At 40.4% G+C, this 25,324-nt stretch overlaps 1 protein-coding gene across 1 annotated transcript in view; it reads right to left on the bottom strand.

The window, feature by feature from the left end:
• The window catches only part of Map7d2 (MAP7 domain containing 2), a 104,599-nt gene that overhangs the window by 59,059 nt on the left and 20,216 nt on the right, over positions 1-25,324 (bottom strand). Inside the window, exons 2-3 of the mRNA XM_026405452.2 lie at positions 2,212-2,289; positions 939-1,102 (exon numbers count right to left, since the gene is read on the bottom strand). Coding sequence (XP_026261237.1) covers positions 939-1,102; positions 2,212-2,287 — 240 coding nt within the window. The 5' untranslated portion in view covers positions 2,288-2,289. The remainder of the gene's footprint in view (positions 1-938; positions 1,103-2,211; positions 2,290-25,324) is intronic.

Here is a 25,324-nt window from a genome sequence, read left to right as displayed (position 1 = left end):
TAAAGATAGATCTAATTGTGTGTTTGTATTCATGTTCATATGTGCTTTTTAAGTTAAAAAAAAGAGGAAGTAGTAAATATATATAGTAGAAAACAACCACTAGGAGATTTTTTTAAAAAATACTAAATTTATACAAAAATCTTTGTATCCTACAGTTTTGGAGATTAACAAATTGCTATATTGTTCATACTAAGATATCATTATACCTTATGAATAAAAAATGACCATCACCTGATACAAGGCTATGATTACATCCTTAATATATTCTTGTTAAGAAAATCTATTACCCAAATATGCTTTCTAAATCTATTTCAGTTTAGAAATAAAGGACTCTGTAGGGGTAACTGCATTATATTTCTTTTTTAAAAGGTAACTGGAAAGAAAGAATGATTAAAGCAGGAACTACGGTAAAATTTAAATACACTAGCATCTTTGTATTTGAGGGTAAACTAATTTTCCAGCAGTGAATCACAGGATCATTTTGTTCTTGACCCTCACAGCTCACACTCTGGCCTCATATCTGCCCTAGAAACACGGACAACCCTCCAGACTGTATTATCCTAACCACAATCCCCTGTGAGCCTTAACTTAGAGTCAGAAAAGGTTATGCCTGGAACAGCTCTTGGGAGACCACCAAATCCAACCTCCTCAATGCAGAGACAAGCAAATCAAGGCCCAGAGACACCAACCACTTGCCCAAAGTCATATAGCAAAGTGACATCTGAACTGAATAGATAAGTCTGTTTACTATGCCAGTGCTTCTTCCACTGGATCACTGTATCATCATGCTCAAAGAGCATATGGTGAGCCACTGGGAGAAGATACAGGATCATGTCTCTCTTATACCTTGGAGCTGGGTAGGATGTCCAGGTGCTCTCAGCACTACACTCTGTGTGAGCTGCCAAGATGGTTGGGATGAGGGACTCCTGGGGCTTTACCTCCTCCTCTCGGAGCTTCTGCTTCCTCTTCTCTTCTACAGCAGCCCTCTTTTGATCCTCCCGTTGTCGCTGCTCTTCCAGTTTCCGCCATCGCTCCTCAATTTGCTTTTCATACTGGAGCTTAGCTCTTTTCTGTTTCTCCAGGATCTGCTGCTCCCGGGCAGCTGGTGAAGGAAAGCAGAAGGTCATTTCTAGAGCACCCCATGTGGCATGAATTAAGAATAATAACACAGAAACAAGAGTGAATAGCAAAACAGTCTAGTGGGATCCTAGGATGCAGTGATGAGACTAAAGTTCCTGAGACCTCCATCACTAGCTGGGTAATCCTGGGCATGTTAACTGTTTGTGCCTCCATCTCCTCTTCTGTGAAGTGGAGATTATGGTTAGTCATATATGCAACATCACAATATGGTGACAACTAAATGAGATAATGCACATAAAGTACACAGTAATGCCCCAACACATGGGAGCTGACTATTATTGCTATCACTAAGTCAAACTTAAGCACAATGGCTAAACTGTACACTAGCTTGAAACGTGATAGCTGTAAGAGTGCATTCACTCAAATGTGTTTAACTGTACATGTAGCAAGCAGATGCTGAGCTGGGCAAAGGGATAAAACACATGGAAAAGATTGGCTTTCCCTCCGAGAAACTAAGGACTCTTAACTTCACCTGGTCAAACCATGGAATGGTTCCTCAAAGTAGGCAATGCTTGAACTGTCCAGGAAGAAGCCAAGCAAGAACCCAAAAGCTCCTCTTTTGTCTCAATTGAATGGGGAAATCATCATCTACCTACTTCACAGCACCCTGTGGAGAACACCCTGTACTTATCTATCTATAGCACACAAGACAGACTTTCTCAACCAAGGCACCCTGATGTATCATAGAAAATGATTTAAGTGCTAATATCTTAGTTTTCCTGAGGATGACTCTTCTAGATGTTCAGAAAAGAAGCTGAGTGAATGCATACAGTGAATGCCTGAGGGCATAACGACTTGCTCAGAGTTCTCTTTTTTTTGCCTTCATGCCCACAGCCCCAAGCACAGTGCTTAGGACACAGAAGAGGTTTAATGATTCCTGAGTGAGTGACTGAATGAACTGTTTGGAAAATTATGCAATGTTTATGAACATACCAGTCTCCATGTGGATCCACTCCTAGCAATTGTCCTAGCTCTCTTTGCGTTCATTTGCAGATTTCCCAGGACCTTTAGAAAAGGCCCTCACCACCTCTCCACTTCCTTGGACCTAACCAGTCAACGTGTACAACTTACCCAGACATTTTTCTCTTTCTTCTCTTCTCTCTTTGGCTAGTCTTTGTCTCTCATCTGATTTTAAAAATCCATCCATACCTGTAAGAGAGAAAACATGATGATTTTAAGTTCTTCACTCTTCCCCTATGGACACACACCTTGGGTCTGGCTGCACACACATCATCCACTGTTGCTTCTTCATTTGAAGCAGAGCATCTATCACGCCCCCCATGCACATATACAACCAATCCCCAACAGCTGTAGAGCAGTAGCTATGGCTTCCATGAGTACCTGCCAAGCCATGCTATAGTGGTTCCAACACCAGCGTGGGAGGACAGAACCCTTTCCCTAATCCTGTTCCCAGGTCTGACCCTGGAAGGGTCTGAAGGTGTAGTAAATGACAGACAGATCAGAGAGACCGAACAGAGATGCTCACCAAACCTCTCCCAGCCTTGTTACCAAACCTGAGGGGGAGAGGAGAAGCATAAAAATGTACAAGACTTTGGATACCAATTATTACATAGATATGAACATTTTATTTTCTGGAAAGAGCCAACTGCTAAGGGACACAAGAGTGTTTCTCAGGAGAGCACTGTAACTCTCATGTTCAATTTCAATTCTGCCAAATTTGCTCTGATGTCAATCTTAGTATCTAAGAATCACAAAGAAGAAAGGAAAATAATGGGATATTCCTGTTGTCATTCAAATATCTACAACAAATAAAATGGAACAAAAGACAGTGACCCCCCCCCCAATTCCAGGAAATATCCTTAGAGTTCTACATCTCTACCCATCCCCTACAGGACCCTAAGGAGCTTTTATTCTTTTTTCTTTTTTGGGGGGTGGGAGGAGGTAACTGGAGATCAAACCCAGGGATGCTTAACTACTAAACCACATCCCTATCCCTTTTTATTTTGAGACAGGGTCTCACTAAATTGCTTAGGGCCTTGCTAAGCGCTGAAGCTGGCTATTCCTGTCTCAGCCTCCTGAGCTGCTGGGATTATAGGCATGCACTCCACCGTGCCTGGCTCCTAAGAGGCTTTCTAAATTAAAGAGTAAATGGATCTTCATGACTGTTTTGAAATTAGAAATAATTGCATTCTGTTACAATTGGTTATTCATGAGTATTTGCTACATGATGTTTAAGCCTATCATTCTGGAAAAATTGGCTTTAGTGCTAATGTTACCACATTCCCATTCCCAGTGCCTGGGCCTTCTTCTCTGGGAGCACCAACTGACTCCACACTATGCTTTGCTGCCATAGCAACCTCAGCTCTTTCCAGGGAGGCTCTTGCTGTTTGATATCCAGAAGGGGGGGACTGGAAGCTTGGCCTGCTGTGGAGGCAGTGGAAATACAGATGGTGAATAACATAGCTAACACTGGGTTGTCACAATTCTCTGTATGAGTCTAATTTTGCGGGCTGTAGGTCTAGTTTTAAATTTTAGTTTAATTTTATAAGTACTGGGGATACTAAAATTTAAGAGAGAAGTACTAGAAAATCAACCCTGGACTTAAAGTGCTATTCTCCATGTTTGTTCTTAGTCAATTCTTAATTACGAAGTTCCCAACATTATGACCATTATAAATTTAAAGGCCCAACATCTCACATCTCAAACCATTCCAGCCCCCCAACACACACCCAATATGACTCTCTTTTCCTAACTTGACCTCAGGACTACCTTCTGGCTTATACCATTCCTTCTCCCACTCCCACCGGTTTAAACCACACCAACTTTCAAGACTCCACCATTCCCAAGACCCATGATGTCCCATGCTCCCACAGTTTGTGAAGTCCTAGTTTCATCCTCCTTCCCCACGGAGATCTCTCTTCTATAACTTGTTCTCCTCACTACCTGGCGGCTCCAAGGTGCACATGCAATGCTCCAAAGACAGGCATGAAGTCAAGGGCAGAGAGATAAAGTCAAGTTTTTCTTTTCTCTAAACACTTTCAGATTCTAGTTCCTACATCAAGAATTTCATTAAGAATTTATGTAAAAAACTACAAAGAAAAGCCTAGAATGTGTGGACAGATGTTTCCTTTAGCACCCACATCAACCTCCCTACCCAACTAGAACCTGAACCTTGCTCCATACTACCCACACCACCTTCTTGATATTGGGCCTGCCCTATCTCTAATGAAAGTGTTCTTCAAGCAGGCCAAAAAGAAAGAAAAATGGAGAAGAAAAAGGACCAAATGTTCCATAGATATGCATGGTTTTAGGCTGCCCCCTTGTGGGTACCTGTAAGAATCACATCTTCAAGTCATATCAGTAGTGTTATCATAAAAGGAGGTGAAAATATAACAGTTATTATGGACCAAGTGCACTGCCTGAATTTACTGGGCCCAACCACGCTCTGGTGACAGAGGTACTATTTATGATCCTCATCTTATTGGGGAAGAAACAGAAGCACAGAGAGGTTAACTAATTTGTCCTAGGTAGCACCATCAGAAGTAGAGAAGCCAGACACCAAAGCAAGAACCTGACTCCAAGAACCACACTTCTTTTTTTGAGGTGCATCACTGGGTCACACAGGAAACAAATATTATCCTGGTCCCAAAAATGAGCTTGAAAACCTTAAGAGCAGAATGTGAGTCTAACTCATTAGAGAAGCATGAAAAAGGCAGTTTTATGAGCCAAGCACGGGCATAGCTAGGCACAGATGCAGTGAATGGACAGGCAGGCTAATTATTTGCTTCTTCCTCAAACTGATTATTTGGAAATGTTTGCTCAGCAATATTGTAGAGGCTGATGATGGGTGGGAAACTGGGATAGCCTGAGGACCATGGGGACAGTTGTAGGCTTCTCCTTGCTCATGCCAAGCAAATCAGCTTTGCCCTACTAAAGTGGGTAGAGTGACTCAAACAACCCAACATAGGCAACTTAGAATCTCTGTGCTGTCCATTTGTCATCCACATGTCACACATGGCTATTTAAATTTAAAATAAAAGTAAATATGAGGGCTGGGGTTGTGGCTCAGAGGTACAGCGCTTGCCTGGCATACATGAGGCACTGGGTTTGATCCTCAGCACCACATAAAAATAAAATAAAGGTACTGGGTCCACCTACAACTAAAATATATTTTTTTTAAAGAGAGAGAGAGAGAGAGTCAGAGAGAGAGAGAGAGAGAATTTTAATATTTATTTATTTTTTAGTTTTCAGTGGACACAACATCTTTGTTTGTATGTGGTGCTGAGTATCGAACCCGGGCCGCACGCATGCCAGGCGAGCACGCTACCACTTGAGCCACATCCCCAGCCCTAAAAAATAAATGTTTAAAAAAAATAAATAAAAATAGGAGCCGGGGTTGTGGCTCAGAGGTAGCGCATTCACCTAGCATGCATGAGGCACTTGGTTCAATCCTCAACATCACATAAATATAAAATAAAGATATTGTATCCACCTATGACTAAAAAATATTTTTAAAAAAATAATAAATAAAAATTAAAAATAAAAATAAATATGAGCCCAGGTCCTCAGTCATTGCTGGGTATATTTCAGGCATTCAATAGCTACATGTAGCTGGTAGCTACCGTAATGAAGTGCTAAAGGAGAAGCATGGAAGCTCATTTTTTGATTCTCACCTTTCACATTTAGATGCTCTGAGGCAAATATGAAAAAGGAAGATCTGAATTCAATCAGGGTTGAGTTTTGCTGGCTGAGGTGGGCCTGCTCCTTTCCTCCACCCAACATCTGTCTCTTCTGTTTGCAGAGTATCAAGCAAACACTCTGAGAACATCCTTTCAAAGATGAATCAAATAATTAACTTGCATCCTCAGTTTTCACCCTCTAACTATCAGTGACCCTCCAGAGGATGTCAAGAGGGCCCTAGATTCATCCTAAGGCACAAACCAGAAGGCCATGGACTTTATCAACTATTACCACTATCAAAACATAGCCAAATGTAAATTACAGGAATCCCAAAAGACTATCATGGACACTAACACGAGATGACTTCTGAAGACACAATATACCCAAAAATTAATGCTGAATTCAGTTCCACAAGGAAGCCTTTATGTATGGCCTGAAATCCTCAAGTTTAAATTTTCCTACCCAATAGTCCTCTATCCCATGTACCTTGCACATGTTCATTTATTGTGTGTGTACGTGTCTTTTTTTTGTGTGTGTGTGGAGCTGGGGATGGAACTTATGGTCTCACATGTGCTAGGCAAGTATGCTACCCCTGAACTACACCCACAGGTTGTTTCTTTAAAAAAAAAAAACAGAACCTAATTTTATACTTAAATACCATGAGAACAGATGGAAAACAGAGCCACGCTCATCAGGGATTGAGCAGGTAGGGGCAAGAGGAAGTGGGCAGCTATAAAGGGCATCATGAGGGGTCCCACTGGTAATGGAAATATCTTGCCTATATCAATGTCAATACCCTGGTTGTGATACTGCACTATAGTTTTGCAGGGCATTACCATTGAGGAAATTACGTATAAGTTACATGGGATCTCTGTGTGACATTTCTTATAACTAGAGGTGAATCAACAATGACCTCAAAATTTTTAAAAAATTAATTATAAAAAAGAACCCCCCCCCAAAAAAAAACCCTGGCACAAATGTGAAGCCCTGGGAGGGACCCAAGACAAACAGAGTTCAGGGGACACTCTAGCTGAAGAACCCTACCTAGAAGAAGAATGAGGGTGCTCACATCAGGACCATCCCTACCCCACTCTTGATGCAATAACGCTTCCTAGAGCAATAGTCTTCAGGTAAATGTGTACCTCTGAAATAGAATTAAATGGAGAAAAAGGCTTCTATCATAGGAAATTAAAAACAGGAATACTGAGCAGCTAAACAACTATTTTATATTTTAAAAAAACAGCATAAAATCTCATATTTCACTGATTTGCCCTTCCTTAGCATAACTTCCCATTATCCGTGGGCTGCAGCAACACATTGAAAAAAACTAATTTAAAAATGAATTTTATTAGCCTGAAGCACTCTACTACTAGAATATTAATGAGCTGATATCAGTCAATTATTCATGGTACTGGTAAGAACCATTACTGAAATACCGTTTTAAGGAGAACCAGCTGTGTTTGACTTTTAAAAATTAATGCATCAATTTTAAAACAACCTCCCCAATCACACTCACATCTGTGCAATTGCAATGTCCAAGGAAAAAAAAAAAGGAAACCAGAGCAAAGAGCTCATCCAACAGATAGTCCAATGACAGCAACTCAGTATCTCTAGGGAGCCCTGATTGCTTCAGGAGTAGCCTGGTACCTTGTTCTCTGTGGCCTCATGGGGGCGGACTCTTTCCTACCTTGTGGTGATTCCAGTTAGTACTATGATGATCTTTTTTTTTTTTTTTGATGTTTTATTTTTTTTTTATTTTTTTTTTTAAAGAGAGAGTGAGAGAGAGAGAGAGAGAGAGAGAGAGAGAGAGAGAGAGAGAGAGAGAGAATTTTTTTTTAATATTTATTTTTTAGTTCTTGGCGGACACAACATCTTTGTTGGTATGTGGTGCTGAGGATCGAACCCTGGCCGCACGCATGCCAGGCGAGCGCGCTACCGCTTGAGCCACATCCCCAGCCCACTATGATGATCTTAAAGGAGATAAGACCACTTCTTCAACTTTGGCTTTATAGTGCAAAAGCTCCCCAGGTGATTGTGATTACACTGTCATTGTTGATTCACATGTAATTATAAGAAATATCACAGATACCATATACCCTATACAGTGGTAATACCCTGCAAAACGGTAGTGCAATATCAAAACCAGCGTGTTGTTATTGATATAGGCAAGATATGGAACATTTCTCTGTCTGTGTCATACATTCATATACACACATGCATACATGCTTGGATCCCCTTTCAGATTCTGATCCAGTCATTCTCAAGTGTGGCATAAGCCTTGGTGGTTTAAAAGTTTCCCATAAAATACTCATGTGCAGCCAGACCTAAGAACTATCCAAGCCAACTGCTCCCTACACTGGAACATGCATCAGAGCCACCCGAAAGGCTGTGAAAACAGACTGCTGAAAATCATACACCTACCTCCACCCCAAGTTTCTGATGGAGCAGATCAAGGGTGAGACAAGAGTCTGCTTTTCTAACAAGGTCTCAGCGAGTCTAATGCCACTGATCTAGGGCCTATAGCTTATTAGTGCCATTGGTCTAGAGCTCTCTGCTGAATCTGAGGGCAAGGCCCTGCCTGTGGCTCCCCTCTATATGTCCAGAGCCCAGAGGAGTGAGCCCCCAAATATGTCTTCCAAAGGAATGATCAATCACCTGCCCACCTCCAGCATTCATCCTTGCTCTTACATACTATTGTCTGGGTCTGTTTACTGGACTTAAACTCTTGTCTTATGTCTGAATCCCCAACATTGGTAGGCACTCAATGTTGCTGAATGAATAGACCATGAACATTATGTCCTATTGATGAAAATTCCCAATTTGTAAAGCAAAACAAAGAAATAAAACCTCTACCAGCAGTGTCTATACAAACAAGAGGGCTGGGGCTGGGGCTCAGTGTTAGTGCACTTGCCGGGCATGTGTGAGGCACTGGGTTCAGTTCTCAGCACCACATATAAATAAATAAAGGTCTATCAACAACTAAAGTAATATTTAAAAAAAAAACATTTTTAGCCATCATTGTAACCATTATCCTACTAGAGTTGTGGAAGGAGGTAAAGAAAGACACACAACTTCCCCCACTGCTCCCCATGGTCCAAAACACACACAGACACACACATACACGAATCTTTCCTATAAATCCTATCAGCACTCTCTCACAGCATTTTTCCTCTTTATTTCACATTGGGGTCCTTCCCTCTCTCCTTTGAGGTCCTCAAGCACAGGAAGCTCTACCTCCAAGGCTCCCTCTCACCACTCCTCCCTTTCTAATCTACCAACCAGGATACAAGCACCTTTAATTCTGTGGTTCTGGGGGTTGAACCCAGTGCCTTATGCAAGCTAGGCATTCACTCTACCACTGAGTTACAACCCAGTTAGAATGTAAGCTGCTGCTTCTTTTTAAAAATATTTTTAAAAAGAAGAAGAAGCTTACATTCTATTAGTTGTTGATGGACCTTTATTTATTTTCATGTGGTGTTGAGAATCGAACCCAGTGCCTCACACATGCTAGCCAAGCACTCTGCCACTGAGCCACAACCTCCACCAGAATGTAAGCTTCTTAAGGGCAGGACCTGAATCCTATTTCTTCTTATAGCCCTCAAAGGGTCTTATACAGTGTTTTGTACTTGATAAATGCTCTCTTTAGTTCATAAAGGGGGTGCAGTGACATATACTGAGCACCTACTGTGTGGCAGACCCAGGATAGGTATTAAGAAAGGTTTCCTGGAGCCAGGTGTGGTAGCATATGCCTATAATCCCAACTACCTGGGAGTCTGTGGTAGAAGGATTCAGTTTAAGGCCAGCCACAGCACTTATGGTGATTCTATTTCAAAATAAAAATAAAATAAAATAAGGGAATGGTAGGTTAGTAGCAGACTGCTTGCTTAGCATACAAAAGGCCCTGGGTTCCATCTCCAGTACCTAAAAAAGAAAAAAGAAAGACATGTTTCTTTATTTCCTACAGTCCTTGTGACAGCACCAGAAAAAGAATGATGATTCCCATGGCTTCTGTATGACCCAACCCTCTTAACTGAAACTTTTGAAGCTTCACTTTCCCATATTTACAAGGGGGTGACAGAACTGTCTAAGAACACTAGCTCTGAGGACTCACCATCTTGGAACACACATCGCTCCGCTGCCACCAAACTGTGAGAAAGTCAAGCCACGTGTCTTATGGGAAGTACCTATCTGAGATAAGCTGGAGCCACTACCAACTGGCCCAGCCCAGTCACCACTGCCATCTCAGGAGAGACCCAAGCAAGAAACAGTTAAGCCCAGGCAACACACAGAAACCTGAGGAAAAAAAATGTGGTATTGCACACCACTGAGTTTTGGGGCAGTCTGTTACACAACAGCAGAACCAGAAGGCCAGTCAACAATCAACTGCAAGCAAATCAGCAGCATTTTCTGAGCATCTATTGCCCTGGAGCCAGTTTTCACAATATCCTGTACTGCCCAGTGTCACCTTCCTGGGGACTCTGGCACTCCACCACCATGCTTCACTTCTCAGCCAAAACTGCTCTAGTGATGGTTGTGCTGTTCCCTTAGTCACCATACACTGGAAGCTGCTTCCCACTATGGCCCCCATCAGAGTAGACCCACAAATGGCACCAACTGACATGGAGTGATGTGGGCACTTTGCTACTGACCAGCAGATTTGTAGAGGTTCCCTGTGGCAGTGAGGAAACATGATCCAGAGGACAAAGAGGTACTATGGTTTAGATATGGTTTGTCTGTCTCCCAAGCCTTCATGTGTCAAAATTTAGTCTCCACTGTGAAGTATTAAGTGTGTGGAAACTTAATTCAACCATGGTACTTAAGAGGTGGGGCCTGTAGGAGATGATTAGGATTAGATAAACTCATTATGGTAGAGTCCCCAATGATTGAATCCAGATGGTTTTATAAGAGGAGGAAGAGAGATACAGACACAAGCATGCCCCCCTTCTCTTGTTCTGTGATGCCCTTTGCTACTTAGGGCTCTGCCAGCAAGAAAGCCATCACCCAATGTGGCCCCTTGACCCTGTACCTCCGGAAGCATAAGCCAACATAAGCCTCTTTTCCTTATAAAGTAGCCTGCCTCAGGTATTTAATTACAGTAATGAAAAATGGACTAATACAAGGAGCTAAGGCCCCATGAGATGCATTTTGACCAACAAGAGACAACTTGACTTATATAAATTCTCACCCTTTTTTTCTAGAAGTGAACTATCCCAAATCACAAGCATCTCACACCCTCTCTGGACATGGCCTGTGGGTCAAGCAACTAGTTGTATTTAGTTGCAAAGTTGTGATCTGCTTAATGATGTATCATCTTTTATTTCTTCTCCTTCCTTCTCTGGCTTATATTCCTTTCCCCTCACTCTTAACTCCCTGGAAGAATACCCTTCCATAAAATGTTGGCAAGTACAAAAAAGAAGGAATCTGACAATGAGTTTTCACAGCACCATTAGTCATAAGTTGTAACAGCCACTAAGTACAAACAACCCAAATGGCCAAAAACTGTTGATTGGGTAATCCATACCATGAAATACTATTTAGCCATAAAAAAGAACAAAGGGGATGAGAGACGTTGTGGAAGACTGCTAATGGGTTCAGGGTTTCTTTTGGGTGACACAAATGTGCTGGTTTTAGACAGTGGTGATGGCTGCACAACATTATGAATGTACTAAATAACACTAAAGTTTATGTTTTAAAATGGTATGTTGTTGGGCTGGGGTTGTGGCTCAGCGGTAGAGCACTAGCCTAGCATGTGCAAGACTCTGGGTTTGATCCTCAGCACCACATAATACATAAATAAATAAAGGTATTGTGTCCAACTACAAAAAAATAAATATTTAAAAAAGGGTATGTTGTTGAATTGTATTGCAATAAAAATTTGCAAAAAATAATACAAGCTGGACACAGTGGTGCATGCCTGTAATCCCAGTGGCTTGGGAGGCTGAAGCAGGAGGATTGCAAGTTCAAGGCCAGCCTCAGAAATTTAGAGAGGTCCTAACCAAGTTAGTGAGACCCTGCCTTAAAATAAAAAATAAAAATGACTAGGTATCCCTACCCTAGAACCAAAATGGAAAAAAAAATAATATAAAAAACCACCTTAGGAAGGGTCTCACAACAAGGTTTAAAATTCATAGTCCAGTTGTGGACTAGTTCAGGGGCACAGTGCTTGTCTAGCATATTCAAGGTCCTGGGTTCAATCCCCAGTGCCACCAAATAAACAAATGAGCAAACGAATAAATAAAAATCCACAGTTCAGTTAAATTTGAGTATGGCCTTCTTCCAGGTCTCCTAAGTGATATTTCCTTTTCTTCCCAAACATCCAGGTGATGTATCTGCTTCCAAATATGAATGTGATTTATTTGAGTATGCAAAAATCACATGTAAAACTGAGGAGCAAAAATGAATGTTGGAAAGATGAAAGAAAAATAAGTCTGTTACTGTGTTATTAAAAAGGAGGGGTGGTGCTGAAAATTTGCCAATAATAAATTTGTTGTGATAAACAGCTGTTGTGATGGATGACGCATGTGAAGAACTTTCCATAGTGGCCCTTATTCTTAAGGGGCTTATGTTTTCAGATTAATAAAATGAAGACTCCAGGGACTGGGGTTGTGGCTCAATGGCAGAGCGCTTGCCTGGCATGTGTGAGGCACTGGGTTCAAGTCTCAGCACCACATATAATAAAATAATAAAAAGACCCATCAACAGCTAAAAAAATATTTTTAAAAAGAATTTCTTTTAATAGTTCCAAAGCGTACTTATTGTTTTTGTTTTTCTTTTTTATTGGTGCATTATAATTATACATAACAGTCTGATTTGTTATAATATATTCATACATGCACACAATAAAACAGTATAATTTGATCAATTTCATTCCCCAATACCTCTCCTTTCCCTCCTCTCCCTCCCCCTGATACCCTTCTAAAAAAAGATTTTCTAAAAAAAAGAAAAAGAAATGGAGACTCCAAAAATCAAGTGACCCACATAATTTCAGATGAAACTGAAGACTCTAGTTATTTCCTGACCCTGAACACAATGAGATTTCACCTAGACTGCTACTCTCCAGGGGGAAGAGAGGTGGGATGAGATTCAGATTAGTGAAGAGCGAGCAAGAGGTAAAAATTATAGATGGGGGTAATGGTGAATATAAAAATGACAGGAAAAAATCAAGTGTGAAATCTCACTGAACTTTAATCTTACCAGTGGGAACTGAAAACCATTTGATAGAACTTAGAACCTTTTTCATTGTTGCATGAGGGTATACTGTTTTTGTTCAGAAAGCATCACATTTTCCTAATAGTTTTCATTTAAAATCTCAGAACCAATTACCATCCCACAAACTTTCTACTTGAATTATAGTCACTCAAATTTTTTATTTAAATTTCTTTCAGTGCAGAGCTAAATCTCAATTCCCTCCATGCCCCAGGATGACTGCTTTAATGCAATGGACTGTGAAGAAAACCAACAGTAAGAAATAAAGAAGATTCTTGTCTGGCAACCTAATTTTTCTTCAAAATAAAATTCATATCCATTAAAAGCACTCTGAGAACATCAATAAATCAACCCTGAACAATGTTAAAATCAAAGCTCAATCAGACCTGTGTATAATGCACAAAAAAGAAATTGCTGAAAAGTCAATTTAATGTGTTTGGCACTTTCTAAATTCCAAATCATTAGATTTCTTTTAAAATATTTTTTTGTTGTTGATGGACCTTTATTTTTGTATTTATTTTTATGTGGTGCTGAGAATCGAACCCAGGGCCTCACACATGCTAGGCAAGCACTCCTCCACTGAACTAAAACTCCAGCCCCCAAATCATTAAATTCCAGATGAAAGGGTTCTACAAGGCTGTCTTCAAACATAGAGATGGATGTGTTCCATCCATCTACCTGAAAAAGAACTCTATCTTCTTGGCTTCCTGCAGTCTGCCCAGCCAACATAGTGGATCAGCAGCTGGAGACTGGGGGTGGGGGGAGGTTACAGGCGTGGGCTATGGCATCCAGTTGTTATTGTTTTTTATAAAATATGCTCACGAAATTCCTAGAGGATTCCTTCTAAAACAGCTGAATTACATTATTCAAAAAATACAGATAAGAGTATTATTAAACAATGCCAATGAGTTCTCAAGGATTTTCTTAATGACAACTGCACAGTTAAGGGGACCAGTTTTCTTTTTCTTCCCAAATGCAAAACTGGGTGAAGTCTAAACAATGCAAAAAGCATAAACACTTTGACAGCCAGGTCAAATAATAATAAGAATTAATTCACCTCCTGGCATGTAATCATCACCAATCTGCCACAGAAGACTCTGCATAGGGTAACTGAAAGGCATAACATTGAAGTTCTGAAGGAACTGCTCTAAGCCTTCTTCCAAGTAAGATGGAGATAAGAGTAGTACCTATGTTACAGGGAGGATTAAATGACAAGACTGCTTAACTGTATCCAGCACACATCTCTATTTGTTGCTCTCCCTCTTCCACTGAACACATGCCTAGAAAACAATCAGGCTACCTTTCCTAACAGGCATAAGACAAGAGTGCATTAAAATACTGCCATCAGAAACCCAGGGAGAACATTCTTTTTTCCACAAAATTATATTAGGAACAGATGAATGTCCTCTTGATTTCTCACCTTCTACAAAGACTATTAGTTACTTTTGTTTTTGTCTGAATATGTACACATATGCCCCACTTCTGGTAAACCAATAGAAAGGAGATTCTTTAGCAGTATAAGTAATTCTTTTTTTATATTTATTTTTTAGTTTTAGGTGGACACAATATTTTTATTTTATTTTTATGTGGTGCTGAGAATCGAACCCAATCCCTCACACATGCCAGGCAAGCGTGAAACCTTTTGAGCCACATCCCCAGCCCAGTAATTTTTTTTTTATTTTTTTGTTTTTGTTTTTAGTTGTTGATAGACCTTTATTTATTTATTTATATGTGGTGCTGAGAATTGAACCCAGTGCCTCACACATGCCAGGCAAGTGCACTACTGCTGAGCCACAATCCCAGCTAAGTAATTTCTTTAAAAAAAAAAAAAGAGATGACATTTCGCAAATACTAATTATGAAAGCATATATCATGATGCTGTTCAACATTTCAACAGTAAATTGCCTAATTATATTCACACATACATATTCAGCTATCCTAGGAACTTCTGCCCCAGCAACTCAATATGGTAAATAAGTTCTCCAGAACCAAAAGAAAATGTGCCAAATTATAAAATCCAACTGTGCCCAGTTTTGAGAACGTTCATGGGCTAGAATTTTTCTAAAGACAATATTTCTTAGACAACTACTTTCTGCCAGGCACTATGCTCTATAATTGCTATTTAATTCACAATAATCCTAAAGGTGGCAGATACCTTCTTGCAAGTGAAGAAACTGAGACTCCAGAAAGGTTAAGAATCTATCCAAAGTCATACAGCTACTAAATAGGAAAGCTTGGCTTTGAGGCCAGTTTGGCTGATTCAATGAGAGGGAATGCCAACTAAAGGAAGGAGCGCCAATGTAGGGATGTAGGTATTCAGAAGCTATGTTTTCAGTGATGCACAAAGGAGCATGATGAGAAAGAGGAATGGGATGTGATGAGATAAAGGAATGGCTCAGTCAAATCCCTGCTTGGTGTGCAATACCAGCAATACCAGGGTGATTGTTGGGGAATGTTCTAAGCCTATTTTCCCCACTTGTTAAAACAGGGATAACAATATTGTGTCATAACGTGAAGTTTAATGAAGAATAAAGTCATCCCTAAGTATATGGAGAGAATTAGTTCTGGGATATTGTAGATATCAAAATCTGCAGATGTTCAATTATCTTATATAAAAATGGTGTGGGGCTGGAGATGTGGCTCAGCGGTAGCGCGCTCGCCTGGCATGCGTGCGGCCCGGGTTTGATCCTCAGCACCACATAGCAACAAAGATGTTGTGTCCGCCGAGAACTAAAAAATAAATATTAAAAAAAAAATTCTCTCTCTCCTCTCTCACTCTCTCTTTAAAAAAAAAAAATGGTGTGGTATTTGCATATAACCTACATGTATCTTACCATATACTTTCCACCACTGAGCTTCACCCCCAGCCCCTGTATGCTTTAAATCATCTCTAGATTACTTACAATACTTAATACAGGGCTGGGGTTGTGGCTCAGTGGTAGAACACTTGCCTAGCATGTGTGAGGCACTGGGTTTGATCCTTAGCACCGCATATAAATAAATGAATAAAATAAAGATCCATAAACAACTAAAAAATATTTTAAAGTAATACTTAATACAATGTAAATGCTACATAAACAGCTGTTATGCTGTATTGTTTAGTGAATAATGATAAGGAAACAAGTCTGTACATGTTCAGTATAGATGCAATTTTTTTTCCAAATGTATCAATCCACATTTGGTTGAATCTGTAGATGTAGAACCTGCAAATATGGAAGGCCAACTGAACATGTAAATCTCTTAGCACATATTAAATATTACCTATCATCATTATCATCATCAGTTTAGATATATATGGTCCTTAAATGAGGATGTAAATGCAAGTGCTTAGGACATATCAAACAACTGGAAATTCATGTTCCTGAATATCATTACCATCGTCTCATCAACACCATGTTTACTACTTCAGCTGAGAACTAGTCCCTATTGTTCCATAATCTTTAATCCTTGCTTTCAAATCAACAATATCTCCAGCTTGCCCTAAGCAACTAGCAGGAGACCCACTGGACTTAGAATTCCTGCTTTCTGCATTGGGCCTGGAAGGCTGGGTCCCTGACAGTTCAAATAATACTGTGCTCGTGAAAGGGGCCTGGGCCAAGGCAGTGCACATATTTGCCAAAAGTCATTGATGGTACACATAAAATCTGTGTATTGTAGTATATATAATACATCATATTTATTTTAATGCTACAACAAAAATAGAAAAGGCAAAACACAGAGCTGGCCACCTTTCATATGTCATGTCTACCCAAAGCTACAAATAATAACCCTAGATTTCCCATGTAACCAAATCCTCACTATGGCTCTGTGAAGAGGCAGAGGGACTTGTCTTCCCAAGAACCCCTCGAAATTCCCCTAGGAAACCCCCTACAATTTCTTAAGAGGTCACAAGTTTGCATTCAAAAGCTTGATGTGCTGAGCTGATAATTCTCTTAGAAGGTGAAATTAACAAGCTTAAAGGTAGTTAAGGATGAGAAAAGTTAGAAAAATTAAACTCAATTGATTAAGTATCTACTGAACTATGATGGGAAAGCTTAACTTCCACCCTAGCTCCTACTTTAGGAAGCAGGATTCACCTGGATTCTTGTGTTTCTACAATAAATGAAATATAAATATGTATAATTTCAAAAGAAACCAATATGCACAGCATACTTTAAATAAAATTAGCATGATTTGCTACTTAAATAAAACCTAAACAGCAAAGCTCAGGCTCCCTGAGACAACATGGTGACTCCACACTGAGGTCCATCCTCCTAGCCTTCTTTCCTGTGTGGTGGCTGCACATCTACACTTCCATCTCCATGTTCCCTTGCCCTGTGCACTTCTGGTCATTACAGAATTGTTATTATGTGCCTGATCTTCAGCCACAAGAATCTGAATGCTATTCATCCTATCAGGGGCGACTATCACCACACACACAAAATTAAGCAAGTGGGGCTGGCACCAGATAACATAGTGAACATGAACAGCAAAGCAATCAGAGGTTTCTACCATGGGCAGAGTGCAAGGGCTGGGTCTCTGGACTTGGCCTCAGGTCCTTTAGAAATGGAGAAGTTCTGACATATGGGGCTTTAGTTTAGCTGGCCTTGGTTCCAAGAGGATTCCTCAGTTTCAAAAAAAAAAATATGAAAAGAAAGCAAAAAGGTTAGAAAAAAGGCATTCTTGTAAACAATTTGGAGACACATAGAATTATTTTGAGAGTTGCAACCCCTGTTCTATTTTTCTCTGAAAAGCACACCCAGCAGGATTAACCTCCACCCCAGTCTACGAACCTATGTGTCTGGCATCCTTAGGACAGTAACATAATTCCTAAATGAGGACAATCTTCAAGGACACTTGAAGAAAAAGCTTCTTGGCACAAATAGATTCGTTTCAAACCACAGGAGCAGAGCACAAATTGTACCCCTACTCAACTTCATTCAGGGCAGTCCAGCTGGCCTTTTAAATAGCCTCGCAGCTTGTTGATTAAATTTACCTCCACCCACCTTCCTCACTAAAGTTCTCCTTGGAAAAAAAAAAAAGAACAATAAATCTGAAAGCTCTACTTATTGTTACCAGTAGCCAAAATTTTATTTTAAAAAAAGTTAAGACTACAGATTATGATACTGACAAAACAAAGACAAAATGTTGTAAACTCAGTATTTATTTCTGGGAAAGACTTCTATAAAACAGAACAAATCCCAAGGTTTATAGACATGCATAGACTTCTTTTGGATGTGACTCAGAAAAGGACCCTGCCATATAAAAATACAGATAAGAAAAGTGCTTTTGTACAGTTTACTATAGTGTTACGGTTTTGCCTAAGTATGTAGCTATCACTGTTTTTTTCCTTGTTTCACATGGCAGGAAGGAAAAAATGATAATATATGCATTTGTAAATCCTGGTTTCCTTTCACCTACAAAATCTGTCAGCAAAGGACAACAATATGCTGTTGTTATTTAAGCATGCTAGTCCTCACAGCACCTGATTCACCACATTATTTTAAATTAGCCAAAATGTCACACTAAAAGATCACCACACACACTTCTATTACAGCTGACCAATAACTAGTGCCTTTAAAAATACTCTAATACAGTGTTTCTCAATCAGGGATGATTGTGTCCCGTAGTGTTTGGTAATGTCTGGAAACATTTTTGAGTTGTCACAACTGGGAGGGGTCCTTCAAAGTATATACACCTTGGTTCATCCCACATCACCATACAGTAATAAAAAAGCCAGACAATTATAAAAGAATAAGCACGATTCCTACTTGGGCAGCTTTGCTAAAAACTGTAGCCTTTTGTGGCAATATTCATCATATTTAAATATTCTTCAAAAACATAGAATCAATAAACTTGTTACAGGTGTTGGACAGCATCACTGGGCATAATCTGTTCACCTAGGAAGGACTATGGCTAAATACATTAATAGTAAGAATTTTAACACCAATAATTTCTGAACATACACCCCCAAACCCCCATTTCCTGGAAAGCAGTGCAGTGAACTATGGTGGGAATTTGTGACTTAATTTGGAGAGAGAGGCTTACTCGGCCAAGCCACCCCTACAACAGATCACACCAGGGAGGTCAAATCTGTTCATCTGCCTTCATGCAGCTTTCATAGGCCCTACTGGGCATTAGTACAAAGGGCATTCGTACAAATCATACCCTTAATCATATTCTCTGCAGATGGAAACAATTCATATTGTGTCTTACAACAAATACCCTGCTCACTTACTATGAGCACTGAGGAGGAAAAGAAGAATAGAAATGGATGGAAACAGCTTTGATTCCTGTAAAAAAGAATCCATAAACATTTGAAAACTGAGTTTATTTGATTTGATCAGATCAGAAAGGAAGTCTTATGCACTTGATCAAAGTTATTAAAAATACAGCAGTTCTCTTTGGGCATGTTTTTACCATAAAGAATTGGAAAAATGTAGGTTACCTCACAACCATAGCTACAGTGTCTCTTTTTATAGTAACAGGAAGGATGTCTGTGTTCCCAAGGTAACCTGAGGTTTTACTCATCAATATGGCACACAGAGCTTTTATCCAGCATAGCATCGATTTTCTGATATTTTAAAATTGGAGTTCTCTGCTAAAGAATAGGGCATGATGGGAGGGCTGAGGTTGTGGCTCAGTGGTAGAGTGCTTGCCTAGCATGTGTGAGGCACTGGGTTAGATTCTCAGCACCACATATAAATAAGTAAATAAAATAAAGGTCTATCAACAAATAATAAAAATATCTTTAAAAAGATGTATAATGTCATGCATAGCCAAGATGCTCACCAAATATAAGAAACAAAAATAAACAGCAGGCATGAGGTAAAACAGTATCTTAAGCATTTCTTTCCAGGTGATCATTCAAACCAATAACAAGCTATTCAGTCTATTTCACTTTATGCAGAAAGGTGTCCATAGAGGACATGTAAAAGATAAAGGCATTTCAAACACAGGGTAGCCCTGAAGTGGGCCTGGTTCTCCTTTCCTTGCCCTGCCATTCACACTGCTAAAGTCTACCCTGCACCCTATCTTGTCTTCTCAGCTATTGCTAGTTCTCAGCCCACAGATGGGTCCTAAGGAAACCCTGGCCCCCATTTCAGTTACATAATGAATGAATAATTAAGAGAAGAGCTTATGAGAATGTGAATGGAAAGGAAAAGATGAACTTTAGCACTGAGAGATAGATGCTACACAAACAGGTGACTCCATAGAGATGGAAAGGATAGAGAGGAGAGCTAATTCGGGGACTGAGTTTTCCATTGTTCTTCCACTGGGGAACAGTGGTTGGCACCATTTGCAGAAATAGACAAGTAGCTCAGGAGACTTGGGGGGAGGATGAGTTATGCTTGGTTGTAAGGAATTTCAGGAGCTTGAAAAATGGCTGAATGGGAAATTTTACCAATAGCCAGTTTAGATAATGATCAAACAATACAATAAGAACAAGCATCTATTGTGCCAGTATTAAAAGCTTTACATGTTTAAACTCATTTAAATTTCCCAACAAATCTAAGGGTAAGTACTATCAGTATGTCTTTTATTCAGGTGGGGAAAGTAAGAAGTTAAGTTTCTCAAGGTCAGAGAACTGATACATGCAGAGATGAGATGCAAACTCAGCAAGTCTGATTCCAGAACATGTAAATTATATTTACAAATATATGGATGCATATAAATTACAGGTATCCCCAATATAGCTAATTAAAAATATACAGATTCCCTTGCCTGGCTTGGTGGCACATGCCTTAATCACAGGGGCTTGGAAGGTCAAGGCAGGAGAATCACAAGTTCAAAGCTAGCCTCAGCAACTTAGCGAGGCCCTAAGTTAACTCAGTGAGACCCTGCCTCAAAATTAAAAAATAAAAAAGGGTTGGGGATGTGGCTCAGTGGTTAAGTGCCCCTGGGTTCAATCCCTGATACAAATACATACACACAGATTCTCAAAGTCTTTTCAGACACTGTGACTCAGCATCTCTCAGGAGGAGGAAGAAAAACTGAATTTTCAACAAGCAGCCCAGATGGTTCTTAAAATAGATAAGACAAGTAAGGGAAATACTGTCTTAGTCTACTTCACAAAAACAGAAAATGGAGGCCGAGTGAGATGAGGTAGCATGATGAAGGTCCCATATAGTTAACAAATGCCCCTGCTCACAGGACTGAGTATATATCAGTATTTTATCTAAGAGTAAAATGTAGAGGAACAGGAAAGGATAGGGTAGGACAATGAAAGCAGTGTCTATGTGACAGGGTCTGCTTCGGCCAAGCAGCTATTTAGTAGGTCATAATCAAAAGCAGTAAATAAATTACTTCTGTTTAAGACAATAAGAACCCACATTAATAAGTCATTTAAACATCTTATCTATATCTCAACCTGTTTTCCCAGATGTGCCCTTGGGCCTAAGAGCTTGAACAGAACTATTTCCCAGGAGTTGTGCTCTCCTTGCCACACTGAGCTCCTGTCTCTTGCTTGAAGAAGTCTAGGTCTGTCTTGATTCCAGGTCTTTGCACATGCTTTGACTCCTGCCTAGAGCAACCAACCAACCCCATACACACATATTCTGAGCACTGAGGATGAATGGCTACTTCCTCCAGGAAGCAATTCCTGCTCCATCCCTGTATCCCAAGAAGGGGCATTCTAAGTGTTCCTATAGTCCTACTTTTCCCCCCAACATTGCAGCTGTACTACTCCAGCTCCCCATCCTTTTATCTTGTTTACCATTATTTATGCAGATCTCAGTCCAGAACAGACTGTCAGAAGATCTTAGACATTTTGGCCTATCTATGAGACCCTTCAATCTGGTGTCTTCCCGTCAGCCTTTTCTTAATGGATACAAGAATTCTTTTTGGGGGCTGGGGATGTGGCTCAAGCGGTAGCGCGCTCGCCTGGCATGCGTGCGGCCCGGGTTCGATCCCCAGCACCACATACCAACAAAGATGTTGTGTCCGCCGAGAACTAAAAAATAAATATTAAAAATTCTTTCTCTCTCTCTCTCTCACTCTCTCTCCTCTCTCACTCTCTTAAAAAAAAAAAGAATTCTTTTTGTTAGAGAATAACAATTCAATGCCTACACAAACAGGTTTGATTCCTCTCCTCTGCAAAGAGTATCTTCAAACTTACTAAACCAATGCATTAGTGTCAGCCACTGGCACCCTTGGCTACAGTACATAGTTGGTCCTTTCCCTGACACAGAAAACTGATAAATGGCAGGTCTTTCCTTATGGACCCTATTGAGATCAGTTTAGAAATACTCTGGGCTGAAACAACAATGGCTTAACCAGTGGTTGTTAAACTTGAGTTTGCATCAGAGTCACCTTGAGGGCTTGTAAAAACACAGAGTGCTGGGTCCAACACCCAAAGATTCTAATTCAAGGGCTAGGGTAGGCCCTGTGAATTTGCATTTCTGAGAAGCTTCTTGGTGATGATGATATTGCTGGTCCATGGACCACAGGCTGAGAGAAGCCCAGGCTTAAACCATAAGACATTTGTGATCTCATTTATCAAGAAGTGTTTAGGAAAGCATCTTGAGGTTGGTTTAGTGGTTGGAAGCTGAAAGATCCAAGATCACTTGGTTTTTTATTTTACTTTATTTTTTGCTGCTGGGAATTGAACTCAGGGCTTTGTGCATGCAAGGCAAGCACTCTTTCAACCGAGCTATATCTCCAGCCCATCATTTGGTTTTTCCACTCAGCCATCCTTAATTTGTTTCCCTTTGTGATAACAAGATGGTGCCACAGCTCCAATGTCAAATTCTCACAGGAAAGTACTCCAAGTAGAATGAAGAAGGTAGAAGCCAAAATAGAGAGGATGGGACTTCCTTTTCATGTTCATTTCTCTTTGATTCCAGAAAGTGTTCCCATGGTCTTCCTCTTAAGTTTCCTTAGTCTTTACTGGACTACATGTTGCCAGGGAGGACAGGAGAGTGAATGCATGGGAAAGGGAAATGGACCCACCAAAATGACTGATTTGAAGTGACTCAGCCTGTCCCCATTATTATATACCCCCATCAAAGCTTTGTAAGAAGGAAAGAATGGCTGTTAGGTAAATAGCCTCCTTAATCTTTCATGCTTCTGTGTGGATGCCCTGTTGCCAGCCAGTAAAGTGGTGATCCCAAACCAAAAGCCTGCGCTGTCATGCTGCTAAAAGAGAAGTACAGCTCCACACACTAGCTATGTAACATAAACAGCTTTCTCTGCCTCCTTTCCTCCCCTATAAAATAAGGTTATTTCTGCCTTTGCAACAGAAATAGAGAAATCGGTTTGTTCGCTTGTTATCTCTACCAAACTGAGCTCTTGGAGAGGTAGGGCTGTGTCAGATCTATCACACATCACAGGCTTTTAGCACATGTTAGGTACTCAATAAATATTTGCAGAGTAGACCAAGAGTTTCTTTTAAGCACCTGTCCTTAGACACTGTCAAAGTCATTTTAGAAATATCTTCTGAGGATTTTACACTAAAAGAGACACTGCTGAAATAAACTAGAAGGGAACATGGATTGATTCAAATAACAAGTAGAAGAGATGTGCTGCTATAAAAGCAGAGAAAAGTGTGTTACCAGGTTGTCATTCAGTCAGGTTCAAGTCTGGACGGCATTCAAAGGACACTGCAACAGAGGAGGAGGACTGCAGGACAGCCCACTGCAACCTTACTCACACAACCTTCTCCAGCCAAGCCTGACTAACAGGCATACTGCCTGGAAAACTGCATTGGCAAGCTGTTGAGGCCACCTCCAGGTTGGCTGTAATCAAGATATTGTGATAATAGGACCCTGGCACAAGGTAGACAGGTGGACAGGATAAAGGAGTGTCAACATTCTTGGTCACATAGTTTGCCCTTTCTGGGCAAAATAATCATAAGAATGTTGTGACCAAGAAATTCACTGGCTTGGTCTCAGTGCTCATTCTCAAGTACCACAAAACAAACTTACCAGTCTTTTCCAGGCTTAAAATGGCTACTACATGTCTGACCCATGCAAGGCAACATGCTGCCTTCTTTACACATATCTGCATTTGATACTCAGTATAACCCCATAAAGTAGAATTTCTTTTTGGTACTGGGAATTGAATTCAGGTGAAATTGATCACTGAGCCACATCCCCAGCCCTATTTTGTATTTTATTTAGAGACAGGGTCTCACTGAGTTGCTGAGCATCTCGCTTTTGCTGAGGCTGGCTTTGAACTGTCAATCCTCCTGTCTCAGCCTCCTGAGCCACTGGGATTACAGGAGTGTGCCACCATGCCCAGCTTTGTTTGTTTGTTTGTTTGTTTTTTGAGACAGGGTCTCACTATGTTGCTCAGGCTGGTTTCGAAACCTTGGGTTCAAGGGATGCCCCTGCCTCAGTCTCCAAAGTGCAAGCACTACAGGTGCACACCACCACATCTGGTAAGAAGTAGTGTTTTAATACCATTTTATTGACTGGGAACTGAGGTCTAGGAAAATAAAAGTTTCCCAGATAACACTAAAAAAGCCTCTGGGAGACATCTAATCTCTGGTTCCTGGTTCCCTGGGGGTCTGAACACTGCATTAAGCAACTCCAGGCTCTGTGACTGACTCTATGATTCTCTATTTTTTTCTTTCTTTTTTCTTTCAAAATTGGAGATTCAACCCAGGAGTGCTGTACCACTGAACTGCATCCCCAGTCTTTTTTACTTTTTATTTTGAGACAAAATTACTGAGGCTAGCCTTGAACTTGTGATCCTCCAGCCTCAACTCCCAACACTGGGATTATAGGTGTGCACCACCTCGCCAGCTTTCTTTCTTTTCTTTTCTTTCTTTCTTTCTTTCTTTCTTTCTTTCTTTCTCTTTCTTCCTTCTTTCTTGCTCTCTTTCTTTCCCGTCCGTCCTTCCTTTTCCCCCCTCCCTCTCTCTTTTGCAGTGTTGGGGATTGAATCCAGGGCCTCATGCATGCTAGAGAAGCAGTCTACCACTGAGCTATATAGACCCAGCCCTTTGAGATAGTCTAGAAGGCCTCCCTACATAAAACAAACATAGAACTTCTATCATTAGAATGCTCACAATATTCTGTTTTAAGAAATAAAACAGGGGCTGGGGATGTGGCTCAAGCGGTAGCGCGCTCGCCTTGCATGCGTGCGGCCCGGGTTCGATCCTCAGCACCACATACAAACAAAGATGTTGTGTCCGCCAATAACTAAAAAAATAAAATATTAAAAATTCTCTCTCTCTTTAAAAAAAATAAATAATAAACTCTACCTCTTTAAAAAAAAAAAAAGAAATAAAACAACTGAATATGGTGGCACCCACCTATAATCCCCAGTTACTTGGGAGGCTGAGGCAAGAGGATGGCAAGTTCAAAGTCAGCCTCAGCAACTTAGTGGGACTGTGTCTCAAAATAAAAAATTA

Source organism: Urocitellus parryii, chromosome X (assembly GCF_045843805.1).
Source record: "Urocitellus parryii isolate mUroPar1 chromosome X, mUroPar1.hap1, whole genome shotgun sequence".
In the NCBI taxonomy this organism is placed as follows: domain Eukaryota; kingdom Metazoa; phylum Chordata; class Mammalia; order Rodentia; family Sciuridae; genus Urocitellus; species Urocitellus parryii.
The sequence above is the reverse complement of the archived record's forward strand: the minus strand, read 5'-3'. Positions and strand labels throughout refer to the sequence as shown.